Source organism: Natator depressus, chromosome 2, assembly GCF_965152275.1.
Source record: "Natator depressus isolate rNatDep1 chromosome 2, rNatDep2.hap1, whole genome shotgun sequence".
Taxonomy (NCBI): domain Eukaryota; kingdom Metazoa; phylum Chordata; order Testudines; family Cheloniidae; genus Natator; species Natator depressus.
Window position 1 is genome coordinate 67,791,661 of NC_134235.1, and position 23,171 is coordinate 67,814,831.

General features: G+C 40.3%; 1 protein-coding gene and 1 long non-coding RNA gene across 4 annotated transcripts in view; one reads left to right on the forward strand and one right to left on the reverse strand.

Moving 5' to 3' along the window:
• Window positions 1-18,831, forward strand: part of LYPLA1 (lysophospholipase 1) — a 46,419-nt gene extending 27,588 nt beyond the window's left edge. For 2 of the 3 annotated variants that reach the window (XM_074944381.1, XM_074944382.1), the window contains exons 5-9: window positions 7,412-7,482; window positions 8,164-8,237; window positions 9,281-9,382; window positions 12,386-12,562; window positions 13,522-18,831. In XM_074944381.1, the coding sequence (XP_074800482.1) occupies window positions 7,412-7,482; window positions 8,164-8,237; window positions 9,281-9,382; window positions 12,386-12,562; window positions 13,522-13,575 (478 nt within the window). In that variant the 3' untranslated portion in view covers window positions 13,576-18,831. The remainder of the gene's footprint in view (window positions 1-7,411; window positions 7,483-8,163; window positions 8,238-9,280; window positions 9,383-12,385; window positions 12,563-13,521) is intronic. The other variant, XM_074944380.1, reaches the window with a different exon arrangement.
• On the reverse strand, window positions 1-23,171 carry LOC141982371 (uncharacterized). The gene is made up of 3 exons (XR_012638044.1): window positions 23,083-23,171; window positions 11,719-11,902; window positions 1-100 (listed from the first exon to the last, which is right to left on the reverse strand). It is a non-coding gene; the product is annotated as an uncharacterized LOC141982371 (long non-coding RNA).

Sequence of the window (23,171 nt, forward strand, 5' to 3'; positions counted from 1 at the left end):
TGTATAATATACTTCATAGTCTTCAATCTGCTTGGAAGTTTGTATTCTTTGTATGCATGTTTACTTCTGTTCCACTTCTGGTGTTCATGTGCTTCATGTGCTGTAGATGAGAATGCTTTAGTCAGCTATATCTTTTGGTTGTACCTGTTCCTTTGATGACCTTGGGCCCCGCTCTCCGAGGGTAGAAATGGGGGTGGAACAAACAACTGACATTCCTTTCCTTTCAACTGCTCCTGGCTATGAGGTGGACCCAAATAGCAGTGTCCCACTCCTTTTTTCAGTCGCCTATTTTATTAGGATTATGTAAATAGTTATTTAGAGTAGGTATTTAGTGTAGTGTTTTTAGTAGTTTTAGCTTTGTTGAGCTTTATTTTCTGCCTTTTAAAGGGAGGGTCTGATATTATGTCAGGACAGAAACCCCGGGCTTTACATTTTGAGTCCTGTGGGGCTGGTACGCCCATGCATGACACATTTAAGTTGTCATTACTTTTTAGGTGCTGGATATGTAAAGGAAAAACGTAAGGATTGTAATACCTTTGCCGAGAGGGCAGCTACGTCTAGGACAACAGGATGAAGTTTTTCCTTTTTGAGAAAAATATGAGGCCAGTTTCTGATCAGGTGGAATATAGAATCCCCCAGTCTGGGACAATCCTTAGTGAAAAATGTCCTGGTAACTGCCTTAACCTCCAGGGGTCTGGCTGCTTCTGTGTTGGCAGTAACAGGTATCCCTCTTCTCAGGAGTGCACAACGAAAGAGGGTTGGTTCACTCCCTGCTGTCTCTGGGATGAAGAGATCTCTGAAAGCAGCTCCTCGTACATCAGTTCAGCAGGAGGCAGCCCAGAAAGCCTCACTGGTGTCTGTGTTATCACTGGAGCAGAGCTCTCTGCTGGCTGTCTGCTACTAGCACCTGTGCTCTGGACACTGGGTCAGCTTTCATCTGTCTGCAGCACTAGTCCATTCTGAGCATGTTTCTCCAGTGCCAGGACAACTCTCTTGGCTGTCTGCAGCATGGGCTCGTTCTGAGCATGATGCTCTGGTGCTGGTTCAGTTACAGCCCCTTGCAGTGCTGACTTCCTCAGGTGGCCTGAGAGAAGCAGCTGTCTGTGCCTGTTCATTTGGAGCCTGTTGCTTCTAACATCAGTTCTGACTCCTGCAGCAGCACAGCTACTGAAGCCAGCATTTGTATCTTGGTGCAGGCTTTATTACTGCCAGATCATCCTATGGAGCAGCAGCACTCAGTGCAGAAGTACATGGCACAAAGTGTAGCCTGTCTGCACCTTAATAAATGTTTTTGTCAATCGGGATGCTTTCTAAGTCTCCTAGGGATTATTGTGGTAAGCCCCATCAGCGGGTAATTCTCCGAATCCCTCATCAGCAGCACCCCATCCCCTTAGAAGAGGAGGTTGGGTATTCCTTTTCTGATAATGGGGATGTTTCACCCTTTTACCCTTTGGGATTAGCTTTTTATGACTCATATGTTTGACAGTCAGGTCATACATAGGGTAAATATACAGGCATGTTAGTTCAAAAGCCTCTAGGTAGTACCCCCTGCCCTGGCCACATTCACTTCATCCATGTGGACCAGCTGCTACCCTTCACTGGTGCAGTATTCTAAATCAAAACTTTCCTCAGTTTCAATTTCCAGGATTAGATCTCTTTTACCCCAGGATCCACCTGTCATGCAAAAGCAATCATGGTGATCTTGTACATATTGTTGAACCAGACTCTTCTCCATGTCAAACTCTAAATGAACACAGACTTCACCAACAAGTTTCTGAAACTATCCTAGAGCATATTCCATCCACTTCTTCACAGTGTGAACATATGGCTCCTCTTGAGGCATTGTCATTAGATGAGTCATTTCAGGAATTGGTCCACAGAATCATAGAAACTTTGGCGATCCCTGCTCAGACTGTTCAACGAAATGGACATATATTGGACATTTTGCATATATCTCTACTGGATACACTTGCCTTACCTTTAAATGAAGGCTTGTTAGAACCAACCTAGCTATTGTGGCAGATTAGCATCTATCACCATCCTGTAAAATGGCTGAAAAATGGTGTTAAGTCCCTTTGATAGGGTTTGAATATTTTTAAATGCATCTTGTTCAGGGTCCTTGGCACAGCTCAAGAGAAGTTGAAACATCAGTCTTTTAGAACTACTCCAAAGGAGAACAGAGGAAAAGAGTGGACCTCTTAGTAAAGAGTTATTTGTTAGCTAGTCTTCAACTTCTCATAGCGAATTATCAGTTCCTTCTATCATGTTATGATTACACTAATGTAGAGCAAAGTTGCTGAAGATCTTGATAAACCTTTGCCAGACATCAGAGAGAAATTTAAATCTCTGTCTATGGAAGGTCCATTAATAGTTAAAACCTTCTTTACAAGCCTCCAGTCATGCTGCTGATGCAGCATCAAAGTCCATGGCAGCAGAAATTAGGCAGCGTGTCATGGCTCCAGTTTTCTGGGTTTCCAAACAAGGTTCAAATTACATTGGAAGACCTTCCTTTGAAGGGAATCATCTGTTCAGTTCTAAAACTGACAAGTTGTTACATTGAAAAACTGTCTCGTACCATGTCACGCATTAGGCAGCTACGCTTCTCAGTACAAGAAGCAATCTTGATATCATACTCAAGCAAAACAGACTGTCACTACTCTATCATCTTTATCAGAGAATATCAGATTTATCTAAGAAGAAACAAAATATATATATATATGAGGAGATCTTCATCGACTTCAAATGCTGTGAAGGCTGGCTCTATAGTCATTTTGATGTGTATATCGAGAGCTGCTAACCAATCAGGATCTTTATCCCTTCCCTACCCTCTTTGGGGACCATTTGCATTATTTTAGGGAACATGGAACAGTATCATCAGCGACAGGTGGAGTACTGAAAATAATTCCAAAGATTACTCTATTCCAGTGGTTCCCAAACTTGTTCCGCCACTTGTGCGGGGAAAGCCCCGCCGGGCTGGGCTGGTTTGTTACCTGCCGCGTCCACAGGTTCGGCCGATCGTGGCTCCCAGTGGCCGCGGTTTTCTGCTCCAGGCCAATGGGAGCTGCTGGAAGTGGCGGCCAGTACATCCCTTGGCCCGCGCCGCTTCCAGCAGCTCCCATTGGCCTGGAGCAGCGAACCGCGGCCACTGGGAGTTGCAATCGGCCGAACCTGTGGACGCAGCAGGTGAACAAACCGGCCCGGCCCAGCAAGGGCTTTCCCTGCACAAGCGGCGGAACAAGTTTGGGAACCACTGCTCTATTCAGTTCCAAGACATTTCCACCCCCAACTCATCTTCCTCATCTCTTTTTAGGGACTCCACTCATGAGAGTCTCCTTCAACAACAGGGTAAGTTTCTTTTGGCTCTTTGTGATATAAAGGAGATTCCCCCCACAGCTGGGGGGAAAGGGTTCTATTTGTGATATTTTCTAGTCTCCCCAGATTGGTGTCCAACATTGGATCTGAGATCTGCATTTCTTTGTTTGCCAGTTCAAATTCCTAATGGTAGTCCTGTCCTTCACATTTCCTTCCCCAGATCTTCTAGATTTGGTTTGCAGCTTTTGATCTATCCATCCAGCATATAGGAAATACCTGTGCTTTGTAGTGGGCAACACACATTACCAGTACAAAATGCTGCCTTTTGGTTTGTTTATGGCACCGAGAACTTTCATGAAATTGTCTGGCCATGGTAGTAGCACATTGCAGAAAGAGAAATATGTTTTTACCCATATCTTATTGATTGTTTGGTAAGAGGATTGTTTTCAGACAGGTTATAAACAGTGTTCAGTATGTCATATGTCTGTTGTGCACAGTGGAGTTGAGTGTGAACGTGAAAGTCTCATTTAATCCAACACAAAAGGTAGACTTTATTGGGGCACTAATCAATTCCATGACAGTTTACGCATACCTGCTGCAGACCAAGTTTGACACCATACTAGAGAGGATAAATCAAATGGGAAAGAATCCATGTACCACAGCAAGTATATGTCTTCGACTTTTAGGTCACACAGCTTCATGTATTCTGACTCCATTCAGCAGACTGCATCCTTATTGTCTTCAGGGGTGGTTATTGATAGGTTTTTGCCTGGCTTTTCACAAAATAGATATGGGGGTATGCATCCCTTCAGAAGTTTTGAACTCCCTTATTGAAAGAACCAGATCAGGTCTGCAAGGGAATTCTGTTCTCCCCAGCACTTCCCACAAAGTCAACGGTAACCAGTGCTTTGTTGTTCGGTTGGGGAACCCATCTTGACAACTTGACAGTACAGGGTCGGTGGTCTCAGAGAGGGCTGGCTTCATATCAGTGTCCTAGAGCTCAGACTAACATAGCTTGTCTGCATGTCCTTTCTATTTCATAACAAAGTTCAGAGTTTACAAATAAAACATGGTGTTATTGTTAGTTCTTACATAAACAAGGAGGAACCAGATCAATGCTCTCATGCAGGAAAGCAATCCTTCTATGGAATCTGAAGTCAAAATGTACAGCTATCTGCACCTTTATCTTCCAGTCCTACACAACATGCCGACAGACATCTAAATAGGTATTTTTCTCAGAATCACTTTTGGTTCATAAAGGATTCTGTCATCAGTGGGGTGCTCCCCTTATGGATCTGTTTGCAGCTGAACAGAACAAGAAATGCAAAGTGTTTTTTTCCAAGGTAGGGCAGAGTCGGGGATCTCCAGGAGACAATTTCCTAATCCCTTGGATTTAGTGCCTGTTGTATGCTTATCCCCCAAATCCTCTGATCCTATGCTTAAAGAAGGTCAGACAGAACAAGGCTACATTCATTCTAGTAGCACTGGATTTGCCCAGGCAATACTGGTTCACGGAAATAAGAAATCTCTTGGTAACACCTTCAGTACCTCTGTCTCTTCTACCAGACTTAATTACCCAGAACAACGGGACAACTATTCATCCAGATGTGTTGTCACTACACTTCATAAAATGGAAACTGTCAGGTAATAGAGTTGAATAAGTGTACTGCTGATGTAGAGAGCATATTGATTCAGAGCAGAAAGCCGTCTGAGGACAACTTGTACGGCAGAATGGAAGCATTTTTCATTCTGGGTTTACCAATATAATCTTTCTCCAAGAGACATCAATCCCTCGTCTCTTTGAGTATCTGTTATACTTAAACTCTGGTTAGTTGTTAAGCTCATTCCGTGTTCATTTGGCTGCTGTCTCAGCACAGCATCCATCCATGAGGACCCATTCAGCTTGTTTAGGGTAGGAGTGATAGCTCAGTGGTTTGAGCATTGGCCTGCTAAACCCAGGGTTGTGAGCTCAATCCTTGAGGGGGCCATTTAGGGATCTGGGGCAAAAATTGGGGATTGGTCCTGCTTTGAGCAGGGGTTTGGACTAGATGACCTCCTGAGGTCCCTTCCAACCCTGATATTCTGTTCTTCAGTTTAAAAGTTTTTGTGAAAGGTTTAAGGGGATTTCTTTTTATCAAAACAATTCCCTCCATGTTGGAAATGTAATGTGTTATTTAACAGCCTGATGGGGACATCCATTTGAACCATTAGTCTTGTGCTTGTTATTCCATTTGTTTGAAGACTGAATTCCTGTTTGCAATCACATTGACACTCAGGATCTGAATTGCAAGCTGTCATGCCAGGACTGCAGTATGTGACTCTTCATAAGGATAAAGTTACACATTAGCCTCACCCTACATCTCTACTCAGAGTAATCCCTTAATTTTCATTTAAATAAATCCATTAATTTAAGTGTGTACCCCCCCTACCCCCGCCTCATTCATCCAAGGGCAAGGCTGTGTTTCAGATTTTGAATGTTCTCTATCCTTTCTCCTTTTATTTAACTCCAACAAGACCATTCAGGCACTCACATAGTCTGTCTGTCTATTGTCAAGAGCTCCAGGGGGGTCAGGCAGTCTCAACTCAGAGAATCTCTAATTGGATGTGACACTGCATACAGTTACTTTATTAGGTGGTCAATTTAGAACTCAGGTCATGTTAGCTCATATTCTACCACAGACCTCTTCTGGAGCCTCTTTTAGGGAGAATACCCATAGCTGATATATGTAGAGCTTCTATTTGGAGTATTATACATACTTCCCCTAGTGATTGCTTTTTCATTCAGGCACCTTGTTCAGATGCCCCATTGGAGAGGGCTGTGTTGCAGTCTGTCTTTAATTAGAGGAGAGTACTAGAATTCATTTATTACATACTGTTTAGGAGTCACCAGAAGTAGAACCTATACAAACAAGCAGTCAAACTAGAAAGGAAAGTTAGTTACCTTTAGTAACAGGAGTTCTTTGAGGTGTGTTTACATGTGTTCCACAAGCCACCCTCTTTTCCCCACTACTGCCAAGTCTAATAGCCTGGGCTTGAGAGGGGTATGGGAAGTGAGGTTTGGTTGTTTGCTCTGTCCCTTTTCTGTACTGGGGGGAGGGGGCAGGGCTTGAGGTCATCAGTGGACCTTGCTGATTAAAATGTTCCAATCTCCAGCACATGGAGTGCATACACATCAGAAGAGGAACACACAAACACCACAGCTTATACTCCAGTTACTAAAAGTAAGTAATTTTCCTTTAATTATTTGTTGTGAAAACAGGAACAAAAATTCCTGGAATTATTTACTACTAGTAATGGGTGGTAGTGTTTTGTGGACAATTAACTGTTTAAACTTTACAAAAAAGCGGTCTCTGATTTCTTTCAGAATGGAAGCTCCAATAGAAAATAATGTTGAAATCCACATTTTTTTTTTTTTTTTTTTTTGCTTTAAAGTGAGGATGTGAAATGTTATGTAAATCTTCCTTCTCTTGATTTTTTTCTTCAATTTTTTTTTTAGCTTTTTTATATTAGCTGAGAATTGTTTAATTCTAAGCATATGCCTGCTAATATTTGGATAAAAATATGACAAAAAATATATTAATTTAACACTGCCTCTTAAATATCAAAATACTGAGCTGTTTTATTTTGACAAGGTAGAAGAGGGCAAAATTCTTAAGAGATTATAGTTGGTTGAAAAGTTGAAGTTTTTTTTTAATTCCCACTAAAAGATTTCTCAATGTGTTTAGTATAAATTACAGGTGCAGCTCTACTATATAGTGCAGAAACTAAAATAAAACTTATATAGTTGAGCTTCTAATTCCTTGTGCCATAAACCATAATATTAAATAAAATAAATAAATAAAATTAAATATGCTTAAACTCTTAAGATCAGTCATTTCCGGGGTCTGATATGTGAGTTCTTGCATAACTACTGTTTACAAGGTGTAAACTGACTGAGCCTATTCTTAATAATGATCTGTAGGATAATAACACATCAGTGTGGAAAAAATGATCATTAGTAAATCTTCTCGTTACTGTTTGTATGGTTATGTCAGTGTACAAAGATGTGTTAGTTCCCGAGTGAATAAACTTTATATAATTGTGTTCTTTTTCTTTTAAGGTTTGATATTATTGGTCTCTCCCCGGATGCACAGGAAGATGAAGCTGGGATCAAGCAGGCGGCAGAGCATGGTACATTTATGAGTATTTTTAATGCATCTTCCAATTTTTTTAAATGGGTGTTTTCCAGGTGATATACATATTTTATACATTATATATATGTGTATGTATATGAAACAGCTTCTTCATTTTTAGCTGTTTTCTCAATGTCAGTTTCTAACTTAGCTAATAAAATGATTTAAAATGGTGAAGTCGCTGATAGTATATTGTCAGTTTAACTAAATGATTTTAAGTTTCTTAAATTGTGTGGGTGAATTTAGTGGCTCATTGATCAGTCTTTGTATTCCCCCACATCAGATGCATGCCTATCACCCACTAAATTAGGAACCTTCTAGAAAGTACAGCCCACTGAAGCCATACAAGCATGCTTATGACACCAAATGCTCAACAGTCACCACCCATTCTGCACTGGGACTTTTGTGCAACCCTGACCCAACAGTTTCTATTTTGGTACCAGCACTTCTGGCCTTGCATGAACTGCTGGTGTCCATAGCACCAGAATTCTTGACCCTAGTCTCGGAACTTTTGGTCCAGAGTATTTTGCTTGGGCAGTACTCCATCAATTTCCCATCTGCCAGCTTTCCCTTGACACAGGGGAGATTAATACTGCCTTTTACCACCTATATCACCTCTTCTTCTGAACTCCCCTTGGAACTGCTACATATTAACTATTGGACTTCATTTGACTTGCAGTTAAAGTACTGATAGATCAGGAAGTGAAGAATGGAATTCCTTCTAACAGAATAATTTTGGGAGGCTTTTCTCAGGTAAGGTACTTGTCAGGAAGGGAGTTTCAGTTCCTATTTGAGGGAAGTTGAAGTTGTCTCCTTGGAACTGGGAAATCCTGTTAACGAGCAGATGATGCTAGTCATTTCTGAAAACAAGGCCTTTAGTTTCTACTTACTTCTAAAAGGCCACAAAAGTAATTATTTTCCTACTCTAAAAATCAACTTAGTGCAAAATGAGTTTACATACTACAAAACTGCTATAAAGTAATATTAAAATAATTTAAGTTTAAGAAGAATAATAACTTCAGGGGTTAGTTCTAAAATTTCCATGTCATTTTGATTCGGTAAGGCATCTGCTTTTTGTATTCCAAAATACAGAAATAAATTTAATCTGAGTCTGAATTTTATATAGTTAATAGAAAATCTGAACTTCAGAAGGAAGGAATTATTATTTCCTGAATGAGTTGTCATTAGTAGAGATTGCGGTAGACTTTTTGTTGTCCAGTGATAACCTGGTTAATAAGAATATACAAAAACTAATGTGAACAAAGCTGCTATCCTGCTTTTCCTTTTCATTGGCCTTCAGATGCTAACAGTTAAAGGAATGAAAGTGTTAACTACTCTCATGCACCTTATTGCATTATATGGTTTTAAAGTGACTGCGGTCAGACAAATGACCAGGAAAGAGAACTGTCATTATGGGAAGTGAAATTTTCTTTTGGCTCGCATATCATCAAGGGAATTAAATAAATTTATTCTGTAGTCTCCTTTTAAAACAACAACAAAAATGATGTTGCCATGAGTCAGGAAGAATACAGGATTTCAGATTTAGTTTGTAATTATCAGTTAGGACAGTGCTGTCATTTTACTTGTAAACTGAACAAATTTGATCTAGAATAATTGAAACACAATAAGGATGGAGTCACCTGATATTTTTAGAAGTACTTTTCACATCAATCAGTTGAAATTGGAAAATATTGTTTGTAAATATAAGGGGCCACAAATCCTGAAGTAATGGTGATAACTGTTTAATTTAAATGTTTAACTTCACCATTGTAATAGTTTTTAAATTTCTTGATTAGGGAGGTGCTTTGTCATTGTATACAGCTCTTACAACACATCAGAAATTAGCAGGAGTCATAGCACTCAGTTGTTGGCTTCCACTACGGACCTCTTTTCCACAGGTATTGTACTACTTTCTTAAACATAACTCAGTCTTCAGTAAGCTCATTGAAGTTGAGCATTTGAACATATTTTTTCACTTTCATTACACTGTATCCACAGGCTAACACCTTCCCCCCCCATCCCCCACTAGATAGAAATTGCTTATGGTAGTTAGATAAACAATTCTTTAAATATGTCCATAGATTAAGGCTTTGTCTACACCAGCACTTATGTCGGCAAAACTTTTGTCGCTCAGGGCTGTGAAAAAACACAGCCCTGACTGATGTAAGTTTTAAAGATAGCACACTGGCACTTTTATGTCTGCGGGAGAGCTCTCCCTCCGGCATATAGCAGCTACTTACAGCGGCATAGCTGCGACAGTACAGCTGTGCCACTGTAAGGTCTATAGTATAGACATAGCTAAAGAAAGTGGTGCTGTCAGACAACTGAGGCATCATGTGAAGTCTAGTCCTTTGTCAAAGCTATTGTTAGGCGTTGGTGCCTGTGCTCTGTTATTGGAGCTAACAAATAAGTGCTTGTCTGCTCCAGTCCTCCAGGTGGCTGTGGAGCAGATATATGGGAGATTCCACTCTCCTGAAGTTGTTGGTAGAGCAGACGTGCTAACCCAACATCCATTCCAGCAGAGGCTTAAATTTTACATGCTTCCTCAGTGGTTCTTTTGTTTAGCAGCAGCCCTTTCCTTTACTCCTTTCCTTAAATTTTTGTGTGTTTGCCGCTGACTTATCTGGTCACCTCCCCTAACTCTTGCAACTTTCTGGGATTCAAAATACCACTACCACCTCCTGTCACCTTACTTGCTGTCTTGGAATAGAGGAATGGGGGCAGGCAGGAGAAGAGAGATTCTCTTTAGTATGTTTCTAGTCTATAAAAATTGAATGGCATATTTATGTTTAAATAACCTTTACCAGATGAGGGGCTACTAGTTTAAGCTTCAAGAGCCAGAATTGCATTGGTAATGAATAATAACACTTCAGATCTGTTGGTATCAATCCAGAAGATGCTTACGCTATGTCAGCATTTGACAACAATTTAGTTTTGCTTATGTTAAACATTTTTGCTAAATATTTTTTAAAGTTGTTACTTAATTCATTATTTAATTTACCTTTAAAATAACAGTATTTATGGCCTAAAATAGTTTTGTACAAACATTTTTGCAAGTGTTATGTATTTTGGCTGAATTCCTTCTAGTACAGAATATTTTGGGGACATGGAGGAAGCAGTGTGTAAAAGGAATACATTATCCCTGTTGTAATTACATTAATTCAAGGATATACTGGGAAGTTTAGTGTTTATAATAGTGTTATCAGTGTGAGTACATACAATACCTATCTTAAACAACTTACTGAAGGTGGGGAGGGAAGCGGAGCACTCAGTAGTTTCCATTATCTCCCTGTAGTATCGGAATGCCTCACAAATACACCTCTACTCTGATATAACGCGGTCCTTGGGAGACAAAAAATCTCACTGCTTTATAGGTGAGACCGCATTATATTGAACTTGCTTTGGTCCCCCGTTCCTTGTTCCCTGACCGTCCCCTCCAGAGACACCCAACCTTCCTGCTCCCTGTCCCCTGACTGCTCCGACCCCTATCCACATCCCCCGCCCCCTGACCAGGCATGCAACGGTGGGAAGTGGAGCAACGCGGCCCCAGCCCGCTCCACTCCGCCACTTCCCAGCCGCGGCGCTCTGCTTCCCGCCGCCGGTGAGTGTGGGGAGGTTGGGGAAGGGACGCCCCCTCCGTACTCACCTGCGGCGGGAAGCGGAGCGACGTGGCCCCAGCCCGTTCCGCTTTCCTTGCCCCGATCCCAGCCATGTCGCTCGGGGGGGGAGCGTTGGGGAAAGTTCCCTCACTCACCTGAGGCGGGAAGCGGAGCACCGCGGCTGGGAGCTGGCCGAGTGGAGCGGGGTGGGGCCAGGCTGCTCAGCTTCTGCTGGTGAGTGTGGGGGGATCCCTTTCCTCAAGCCCCCTTCCCCGATCGACACGTCCGGGGGTGAGGGAGGTGGAGTGGGCTGCTCCTGGCCCCCCCGGTAATCCCCCTGGCCACTCTGGGACTGCGGGGCCCCCAAAAGTGCCCCCCTCCCCACAGCTCCTGCCTCCCAGACGCTGCAGGGGGGAGCCCCTGACCGCCTCTGAGACCCTCTGCCCCTTATCCAACCCCTCGGCCCTGGCCCGGCACCCTTAACACGATGCTCAGAGCAGTGTGTCGGAGCTTTACTGCATTGTATGCGAACCCGCGTTATATCGTGGTAGAGGTGTATATCTTCATAATTCCTTTGTGAGATACAGTATTATCTCCATTTTACAGATGGGAAACGGAGACCGAAAGATACTCACTGTGTGTGGTCTTGCATAAGTGGCTAATCGACAGATTCAGAATCACAACTCAGGACCTCCTGGCTCCCAACTCAGTGTTCATTCCTCCAGACAATACTATGTTGCTGCTCGAGTTGCTGAGCATCCTCAGTGGCTGTCGATTTCAATATTCAAAAATTGGTCCTTGGTTGTCTCTAGGTGGGCACTTGGTGAAATAAGGAATGCACAGTTAGTGCCACCTACAAAAATTCTGATTTTAAATTACTTTCCCAGTGTCATAAAACAAGCCTGTAGGATACAACCAAGTTCTTCTAGGAAATGAACTGCCTTATCACCTGTTCTCTTCCTGCAGTCCACTACCTTAATCTGTACACAGTTTCTGCCTTTGAGTTCTAGAAGATGTTTTACTTTCCCAGAAATTGTGCTTTAAAAGAATTCTAATTCTATAATCAATTAAAGGATTGTTTAAAAATAGTACTAACATATTTGTAATTATTCTATTTTATTATGTAGTAGATAATTAGATACAAAATGTAGAATAACATGAACTTGCAGACCATTCAGTGTTTCTTTTTCTGTCCAAACTCTGCTCACTATCATTATATTGTTTGTTGTGTAGCCTCATTTTACCTTGAATGCACTAATCTTATGCAATTTCATGCCCTCCCCCCCCCTTTTTTTTTGACAGGGTGCTATCAGTGGTGTAAACAAAGATATTCCTATTCTTCAGTGCCATGGGGACTGTGACCCTTTGGTTCCTCTGATGTTTGGTTCCCTCACTTTTGAGAAGCTAAAGAGTCTGATAAATCCAGTCGATATAACCTTCAAGACTTATTCGGGCATGATGCATAGCTCATGTATTGAGGTAATCTTCTAAATGAAAACAGGAATTGTTTTCAGAGAATTCTTCCTTTTAATGTTCTCTCAAAGCAGGAAAAAAGGTGAACCTCAATGCTCATTTTCAAGGAAAACAAATGTTTTTGAGTGACTAATAATTTGAGGATGCTGCTTCAATTAATAATTACTCTGGGCTGAACAAACCGTGTGCCCAGGATTGTTTTAGCTAACATAAATTTCTTTCAAAAATATTGTTCACACTAGCCAGTTGTTACAATGAATTTTTAAAATACTCTTGTTTTTCATTTAATGGAAAAAATGAAAACTACGGGAAACAAAATGAGTTGTTAAATTCCCTACCGTCAAGTTTAAAAAAAAAAAAAAAAAAAACCTCATGGGCCTTTTTTTCTTTCTCCCTCTTCTTTCCTGCAGGTGAGCAGGATTTTTCTTCCCAGAATGATTGCAGAATATTTGTTTACATTGTTTCAAGTGAATTGGAAGAGGGGTTTGAATTCTCACAATGTAAACACTATGTATTAATTATTCTGTGAGAAAGAACCTTGCTGGCCTCCATTCAGGGAGTTGGAAGTAGGAGGGATAGAAGGAATTAAGAGTAATAAATCAAAGGATGTGAACTACAAAACAAAAATGAAAAAAGCAGAAAAGAGAACCACTGGGATAGCTAGATTCTCTCAGCACTTTATAGAGAGAGGAGCTTTCTTTCGTCCTTGACTCTTCATTTGCTGCCTCCTGAGTAAAGTAATTCAAAGAGTATTCTGCTCTTGATGAACTAATCTGTCTGTTAGTTGAATTCTTCAGAGGGATAAGTATTATACTGAGGCATAAGAAATCTAATTATATGCTCAATTTGTGGCTCAGTTGCTTGTAGTAACTGCAGTATTGAAATACTAATTTAATGAGACCGCTAACTGCTGAAAAATATCTTAGTTGAACACTTGTCTAATGCATAATCTTGTTCTTGAACAGGAGATGATGGATGTAAAGAAGTTCGTTGACAAACACCTGCCACCAGTTGATTGACAAGATTTGAGTTGCCTTTTGTATAAAAACACCAGCATCAGCTTTGGTAGAATGTGTTAATCTTTTCACATGCCCAGTTCAAAAGCATTATTTCTACACCTTCTGTGTTGCAAATGTATACCAAGAACACGGACTAAGTAGTATATTTCACAAGAAATGGTAATCTTTCAAGTAAATCATACACTGGTGGGATTATAGGGAATGAGACAGCTAGATAGTGTGTCAGAATGTATCTGAGAATACAATTTTAAGATGTTTCTGATTTTTTGATTGCACCATTTTTAAAGCAGTCATGTGGCTAATTAAACTCATTTTGGTTAAATGAGCTGTTTAAACACGACCAGCTTGTATGCTTGGGATATGATGTATTCCTAATACTTGCTGAAAGTATATTAAGATACCCTGATATATATCTTGTACATAAAACGTGCAACATGTAAAACATAAGAGGCATGTGATGGTAGAATGAATATTAGTGAGGATAATGGTTTAAACATTGCTACTGCACGTGAAGAGGGTTGTTCTCTTACCTAAAAATGAATGCATACCAATGACTCTAGTTATAGCATTTATTCCAGTCTAGTTTTTAACCTTACAAATAGCGTCTGATGTCAGAAAAGAAAACACTTGCTATCTCATACACCCTGTACGCCCCCCAAAATGGGTTGACATCACAGAAACTAAGGGGACTCAGCTGTTTATCACTAGTCCTGTGTTTACCACTCATCACAATTTGGTGATAGCTCACGTTTATTAGTGTAAATTGATCTCTGATGCTGACTCGTGAAACTGAGGTTTAAAAAAAATACATGAAACCTTTCCATTTTAAGATTCTTGTTTTCATATTGCATGTTTTTCCCACACTGGAACCCTCATGGGTTTTGTCTTGTGTAGCTTACTGAATTTTTTTAGAAATATTGACAATGTATTTTACATGAGCAATTCAAGTGTCTTGTTTTATTTTTCTGCTTTGCTCCAGAATAATCGACTGGAAAAGCAATGCAGATGTTGCACACAAATTATGGGTATTGTTGAACAGACTCCTCTACAACATTGGTATTTAACTACTTTTTATTTCCTAAGTGCTGTAGTACGAATGTAATATGGAATTGTAATAACTTAGTCATTATAGTGAGAAACTGCCAACTGTTTTTTCTTTACTTTGATTGCAAGTTCATCATGGGACGTCAGCTTTTGTCTAAAAAGAAAATGACATGTATGACTTTCCACACGTAGGTGTGCTCCATGTTCATCCAGTGCCCTAGAATATTCTAGGAATATGAAAATGGGTCCTGTCAAACCTTTGAAACAGAAGGAATTCTATATCTCATGGAAGTTACAATTTTGGGAATTTGTGGTATAATAGAAACTGATGATACAAATTCAGCAGTAGATTAACTGTGTTGAAATAGTGTCCTGCTAATAGAAAACTAGAGATGAAAGATCATTTTAGCAGAAAGATGAAATGGATGATCAATATAGGATTCCTTCCTAGCTTACTTTATAGTATTTTGTTCAATCAAGTTTTACGTGTCTGATGTTGCAGGGTACCTAATACATCTTATTTTGGGAAATTATTTCCAGATAGCCTGAATTTTTCGTTTTAATTTCATCCCATTACCCCAATAACTACATACATCTCAGCTTATCAAACTAAATAGGATATTTCTCCATTTGATGTTTGTACACTTCAGCTATTTGGAGACTCTCATGCTCCCTTCTTAGCCAATATATACATATTTTAACTTTAATGCTTGCTCATAATTCTCACACACCCTGCCTCTGACTACTGTTCTCTAGACATCCTCCAATTCATCTTTCTGGTAGTGTGATGCCCAGAAGAGTACAATATTCCTGTCTTGGTCACCCCAAAATTGTACTGAGAAGTATTATACTTCCTAGCTCAGAAACATGATCCCAAAACTGCGTTGGATCCTTTTACAATCATTTCACGTTGCAAACTCATATTTAGCTTGCTTACCACTATAATCCCTAATTCTTCCATTATTACTGCTTCTGGCTCTTACTCTGTCATGTGTGTTGAATGATTTCTTCTCAGTATAAACTTCTCTTCCAAACTTATTTGTGCACATTTCTAATTTCCAAGTCCTTTCCTGTTATTTCCTGTACTGCTTGCAGTGCCTTCAGTTTAGTATTGGTTAACTTCATTAACAAAGATATTAAAATTAGACTAGTTTTAGCTCTGTTACCTGTTGTATCCCACAGTGTTTTCCCCAACTTTATACATTACAGTCCACTGTTAACTTTTGTTTACAATGTGTAGCCAGTTTGTTGTCCTCAAGGGTTCCTGTACAAGTCAGCTTGAATTAATTTTCCATTAAAACACATTGTCACTATCAAATGCTCTACTAAAAATGAATACTAATACTGGATCTACTGCATTGTGTGCTAATTTTGTCCAAATATCCAGTCATATCTAACAAGATTTATCTTTAAACAGTAATGCTATGCTGCTGCTTGTTACCCTTTAGGGCAGTGGTCACCAACCCGTAGATCACTATTAAATGGTCGATCCTGGAGACTCTCCCAGTCGATGGTGATCTCCGGCCGCTAAAAGTCTGGTGGTGCAGCAGGGCTGCTGCTAAGGCAGGTTTTCTGCCTGCCCCGGCTCCACGCCGCTCCCGGAAGCAGCCAGCACGCCCCTGTGGCTGGGGAGAGGACAGGGGTCTCCATGCGCTGCTCTTGCCTGCAAGCACTGCCCCCGCAGCTCCTGTTGTCTGGGATCGGGGAACTGCAGCCAATGGGAGCTGCAGGGGTGGTGCCTGCAGAGAGGGCAGTGCTTGGAGCCATGTGCCCCCCAGCCCCACGCTCCCTTAGCCCTGCTGCGCCACCGACCGGGAGCCGCCCGAGGTAAGTGCTGCCCAGGGGGAGCCCGCACCCCAGCCCTAAGCGCCCTCCCGGAGTCAGCACCCCATACTCCCTCCTCCACCCTGAACCCCCTCCTGCACCCCAAGCTTTTGCCACAGACCTGAGCCCCCTCCCAAAGCCAGCACCCCATACCCTCTCCTGCATTCCTAACCCCCTCTTGCACCCCTGGCCCAGGCTCAGCCTAGAGCCCCCTCCTGCATTCTGAACCCCTAAGGCCCAGCCCAGAGCTGCGCCCCCTCCTGAATCCCAACCCTCTGCTCCAACCCAATGAAAATGAGTGAGGGTGTGGGAGAGCGAGTGATGGAGGGAGCGGGGGGAAGGGGCAGGATAGATCCTGGATTGCACTTGAATTCAAAAAGTGATTTTGAGCATAAAAAGGTTGGAGACCACTGCTTTAGGGGCTAGATTCACCAAATCTGGTGCAAATAAATGTAAACTACTACACCTTGCATCAGTCTGGCCCACTGTGCTCCAGGAAGAGATCCTTCAGGTTTTTCCACCAAGGAGGACTGCTGTGTAGCAGTGGGGATCAATAGGAGTTTGATGCTTGAAATTACTTCAAGGATACCTTTGAATCAACACATCTCCCTAGTTAGTGCAACATGCTTCTTGGGCTGTGCTGGACCTTTGTACCCTCTCAGATTGAGGGGAGGTTGTGTGGATGCTTTTGCAGCAGGAGCCTCTTCACTGGCAGACATGGCTACTGAGAATTCCTGCCAGGATTAGCATATGTGCTAGGTTGAATATGAGCCCAGACAAGTGATTTTTTTTCTCAATATTTGTTCCATTATTTTACTAGGGGATAGAAGTTAGATCTATGGGATAGTAAATACCAAGATTGCACATTTGAAATCGGTACTGCATGTTCCTAGAATTCATTTTGTTTACTTAGATTTTATTCTTCTCACCCAGACAGAGGAAAGACATCTACAAACACTGTTAAGCTACTGAAAACAAAATTTGCCTTTTCTTGTCTGCATTTTACCCCCAAGAAATAGAGACCTACATTTTACGTTATGTAGTTTCCGAACACTAATTAATTTCAAACACATGCCTAATTTTTTGTTCAAACCAAATTAAATGTTTTGTTCAGTCGGAAGCTTTGGACCTGCTATTTGAATATTCAGTTTGTTCATAAACACAAATTGGGTTGTGCATTTTTGGACAAATCCTACATCCATTACTGAGGCAAAACTATTGATGTCACTGGGAACATTGCCATAGTGAGGGCTGGAAGATTTGGTCTTTACCTCTTACCTTGTAAGTATTATATAATTGCACACAGTGGGTTGCTGAAAAATACTATATACTAGTTACAGTATATTAGAGTTGTTAAATGTATTCTCTCTATGAAGTGTATTGCACTTCATAAAACTGTTAAAATGCATCTTTTATATATAGGCGCTACTTGACACATAATGGATATAATTTTAAGAATGTACTGTATAGGATGTTGATAATGAAGCCATACGTTTAAGGCCCGGGTATCTTAAATTTTATAAACAATCATTTTAATGCTTCACTTTCCTTTACGTTGAAGAATATAAGCGGATGTTATTTAACGTAAAAAATCAAGATGATGTTACTTAGTTTACTCATTTATTTATGGTAAGAAACCTTGAGCTTTGTTGAAATGATTTCTATAGTAGAAAAGTGTAAAAATCTTTGTTTCTATAATTGTGAAATAAACTTCAAACAATCAGTGTTTGGAAAAAGTACTTTCAGATAACAGTTGTGTGGTAATAGTCTTTAGAAAGCCAGCTTTCATTAACAGTGTGCAACAGCAGTCACTTCAAGGATGTGGGGTATTTTATTTTATTTTTTGGGCGTTTTTTTAAGTATAATTTGCACTCTCCATCAGACAAAGAAATTGCTGTTTCCCTCTACTTGGAAGGAAAAACTGTCAGTCGGCAACAATTTATATATTTCTGTCACCTTAGTTCTGAGGTATAACTTAACTTTTTCATCTTCACACTCCCAGAAAGGAAACTGAAAGAAAATGAAACAAAGTAATTTTTTAAAATGCCTTGAGAATTATGTTGCTTATCTGCCTGGTTTTTGACTAACAAACAAGAACTTCAGTCTTCCTTAATCTGCTGTATTGGCAAAGCTTTCTCGAGGCACTTCTCTGCCTTAAGGCAGGCATTTTTTCAGTAATACAGTTTTCAACATCCTTAACAGTTACAATTAGTATTTTCATTTAAAAAATCAAACAGGAAACTGCAAAACTAAGAGGTTGTATGTGATCCTAGCAGCTGGTTCCATTCTTTGATTGTTCAGTGATGTATGTACCATATGGTTACTATATCATGAGTCATTATATGAAGGAAGGTCGGGTAATCATAGGGAGGGAGGCTGTGATGAGACAAACTGAAAAAAGGGAAAGGGGGGGGGGGAAAAAGAAAAGACAAAGTTCAAAATGTATGCACTTCTTTTGTTTTGTTTGGAGCATTCAGCATTAGGATGTGACAAATCTGCTTTTTTGTACTCAGATACCAAGTAGAAGCTAACAGTGACAATACAGTAGTATGTGTGTTAAAATTTTTTTTAACTTTAAAAAAAAATGTATGTTTAAACAATCTATGCTCAAATTACAACACTTTTATTTAAGTGCTGATCTCTATTGTCTTGAATGCAAATACTGTGTTTAAAGCACTACTTGGGTACGTAATGGATATTACACCCCTTTCCAGCATTCAGTACTAAATTGCTGCTTAAAACAAAGTCTCTCAGCTTCCTATTTAAGGATAAATCTAAAAAAGGTATTGAATGAGACTCAAAATCTTCTCCATCCCTAAAGGCAATACTGCCTTGGGTAGAACAAACAATTCAAGATCTCTCTCAGTGGGTCCTTCTTACCCCACCATCATTCTTCCATAGTGATTCCCCAACAGGAAACATCTGCTATAACAATCATCCCTTATTAGTCTATACATATTTATGTCAGCATTATATGTGTGTGTATGTGTGTATATATATAAGTTAAGGAGATGATTTCCAAGAATATCTGGAGTTGTATAGACATGAAGGCATCAGAGATTGTTAATATATAGATAAATTCCTGAATAGGGTTAGTTATCGGTCAAGGACCAGTATTCTGGGCCCTAGAATTCAGACATACTCTTTGTTGAGGTTAAAGATTCTAAAGAATAGTTTGATTGTGAGACATATATATAAAAACAAAGAACTAAAAGTATTAATATTTACTAACAGGTACTAACAAGAGTATACTGTAATTTTTGACTACGCCGTCTGATATTTCAGTGTAGGTTTTCATTAAACTTTAACAGTGGCCTTTTATCAAATCTAAAATAATATAACTATTTGCAGCTGTTTTCTTAAATAATCTTTCATAAAACACATTCTGTTTCCACCATTCTTGCTCATTTATTGTGCTCCATTCTTAACCGTTTTAGAAGGGTACAAAATAATCTTTAAAATAAATAATATATAGTAACTGCATATGAAGCCAATATTTCAAAATAAAGAGCGGGGAAAGATACTCTGGAACAAAGCTTAATAACGTTAGCTACATGACCAGGTAACTTGCCCAGTACTTCAGCTTTACAAGTGAATCTGCTGTGTCATTTACAAGCATATCAAAGCAAATAGTAAGGCTTCATTTATTGATTTACTTTATATACTTGCCAAGAAGATTATACACACATTCCCTGTTTAAATTTAAACCAGCTTTCAAATGCTAAAGCAGCTGCATCACACACAGGGGATTTATTGCAATGGAGAATCCATGACACTAGCTGCTGCAGTAGGGAAGGGTGGGACACATGATCATGGAGTGACAAGTAATGATTACATTGTTACCCCTCCAGAGCTATTTATATATTTTTCTATTAAAAATTACATTTCCAAATTAGTTACAGCTACTATTGGAGATCTCAAACGAAAATATATTTATTAGCAGCACTCTTACAGATTATAAAGTGGTATAGTAAAAACAGAACCTAAATTCTGTTGAATGAACTACCTAATGAAGTATAAACAGATTGAAAGGGACACATGCTCAGCAGAACCCTCTCTTGTATGGTGTGTTTGATTTACATAAAACTAGACGTGCCTCTCCTGAGGTATAATAGATATGGCCACTAACAAACAGCATACTACTTTAGAAATTACTGAGAAAGTGCAGCAGGTAAAAAATTTAGCAAGCTACCTTCTCACCCCACCTTCCCCCATGGGAGGACTGTGGCTCCTGGGGCAAGTCCCAGAGTTGATTCAAGGTAGACTGTTACAGTCTTTGGTTTGATGAACCTAAATTGCTGCTGTTTCTGAGATTTAAAGGTCTCCATCCTGCACCCTCTGTAGGTGCATGAGAGAGGGCTGTCTGCTTCTAACTAGCTATATGTTCCCAGATCATGGAATATATCACCATGCAAACTTTTTCTCGGACAAGATTAAGATTTACGATCTTGGAAAGTGCCTTTTTACATGTGTGACGGGTTCCAACCAGGGTTTCACCTGGAACTGGGGTACCACTCAGCCCTCCAACTCATCAGCCTGGGTTTCCTCTCGCACGGTGTTGCTGTGACAACCTGCAGCCCGCTCCCAGTTTTACACACCCAGCTGCACTTGCATGCAGGCTCTGGCCAACCACCGAATGAACCAGCAATAGAGAGGCTACAGCCAAAATAACCCCCAGTTCCCCAGTGTAAGACCCCAGAGCTGTACCATCCTGCCCTGGTCAAAACCCCAACCAGTATGAATTTATTATTCAGTTCACCCTGCCCTTGATGTGGAGAGGAATATGCAACAGCCTTTGCTCACGGAGCTGAGATTTTCCCATAGACACTTCACTCAAAGGCACACTAGTTTAGAGCCCTGCCACCCAAGGGTTTCTGCTTCAGCCTCGGGCGGTAGGGTTTGGGTGTCGTCCCTGGTTATCCCATTAAAATGGGGTTGCATCCCACTTTGGGGTTGTCATAAATATAAAGGGAAGGGTAAACACCTTTAAAATCCCTCCTGGCCAGAGGGAAAAACCCGTTCACCTGTAAAGGGTTAAGAAGCTAGGATAACCTCGCTGGAACCTGACCAAAATGACCAATGAGGAGACAAGATACTTTCAAAGCTGGAGGGGGGAGAAACAAAGGTTCTCTCTGTCTGTGTTGCTTTTGCTGAGAACAGAAGAGGAATGGAGTCTTAGAACTTAGTAAGTAATCTAGCTAGATATGCATTAGATTCTGTTTTGTTTAAATGGCTGATAAAATAAGCTGTGCTGAATGGAATGTATATTCCTGTTTTTGTGTCTTTTTGTAACTTAAGGTTTTGTCTAGAGGGATTCTCTGTTTTGAATCTGATTACCCTGTAAGGTATTTACCATCCTGATTTTACAGAGGTGATTCTTTTAAGAACCTGATTGCTTCTTCATTGTTCTTAAAATCCAAGGGTTTGGGTCTGTGTTCACCTATGCAAAGTGGTGAGGATTTTTATCAAGCCTTCCCCAGGAAAGGGAGTGTAGGGTTTGGGGAGGATCTTTGGGGGAAAGACGTTTCCAAGCGGGCTCTTTCCCTCTTATATATTTGTTAGACGCTTGGTGGTGGCAGCAATAAAGTCCAAGGGCAAAAGGTAAAATAGTTTGTACCTTGGGGAAGTTTTAACCTAAGCTGGTAAAAATAAGCTTAGGGGTTTTTCATGCAGGTCTCCACATCTGTACCCTAGAGTTCAGAGTGGGGAAGGAACCTTAACAGGGGTCCCGACCTACAATTTGAGAACCGCTTCCCTAGATGATGTCACACCCTACCTTATATAGTTTTAACATATGGCAGCGAACCCTTTGTTCTAAAAACAGTTCCCAACCCAATTTGTGAAAAAATACAGGTACCCAAAATGGAGTTCAGTATTATGTGGTCTGGTCATATGCTCTTACTGAGTCATAGCAGCCATTACTTACAGGCTGGCTGAACCATTTACAGGAAGGCTAAACTCTTCCATAGCCCATTGTCTTTGCTGATGGGCCATGAACAATGTCTAGCTTCTTCACTGTTGTACCTGAAAGGCTACCTGTGGGTGTTAGAGTAAGCACGTTTGAAATACAGATAATTGTCAATATTCATAACTTCAGATACAAAAATGAAACATGCACATGAATAGGACAATCATATTCAGCAAATCATAACTTTTTTCCAATGATACCTCACATGACTCATCTTGTACAAACTGCATCATAATCAATCATATCATAATCTTACCCCCATGATGAATATGTAGTGTAGTGTCAATATTTTCTCCACTGATTTCTTTTTTAAATATAAAGCTTTATAGGAAAAGCTGCTTGTAAAGATCTTGTGTTACACACTGAAGTGCTCAGAAGTTAAAAAGTGCCAAAGTTGCATGTAACCTTAACTAGGCCACCTTCTGTATATAAATTGATATAGTCTTTCATTACGAAGCCACACACTACTCCTTTAATACAAAACATTATAGTATACAATGTAGATACCATTTGTTGTACTATGTACTTCTCTGTATGTCAGATTCTGTGATGCTCAGATGAAAAGTATACAGTAAATCATATATACCAACAGATGACAGACTAAAGCTTGATATTGCAAAGAGCTCTCTGCCTTTGCAGACCCCAGTTCTCCATGAGGGCTGGGTCTTTACCTGTGTAGAGTAAGCGGTAGGAGCGGAGCTTTAGCTTTGTATTTAAGTTTCTCATCCAATTAATTGTATCCAACAAAATCTGTTCTGCT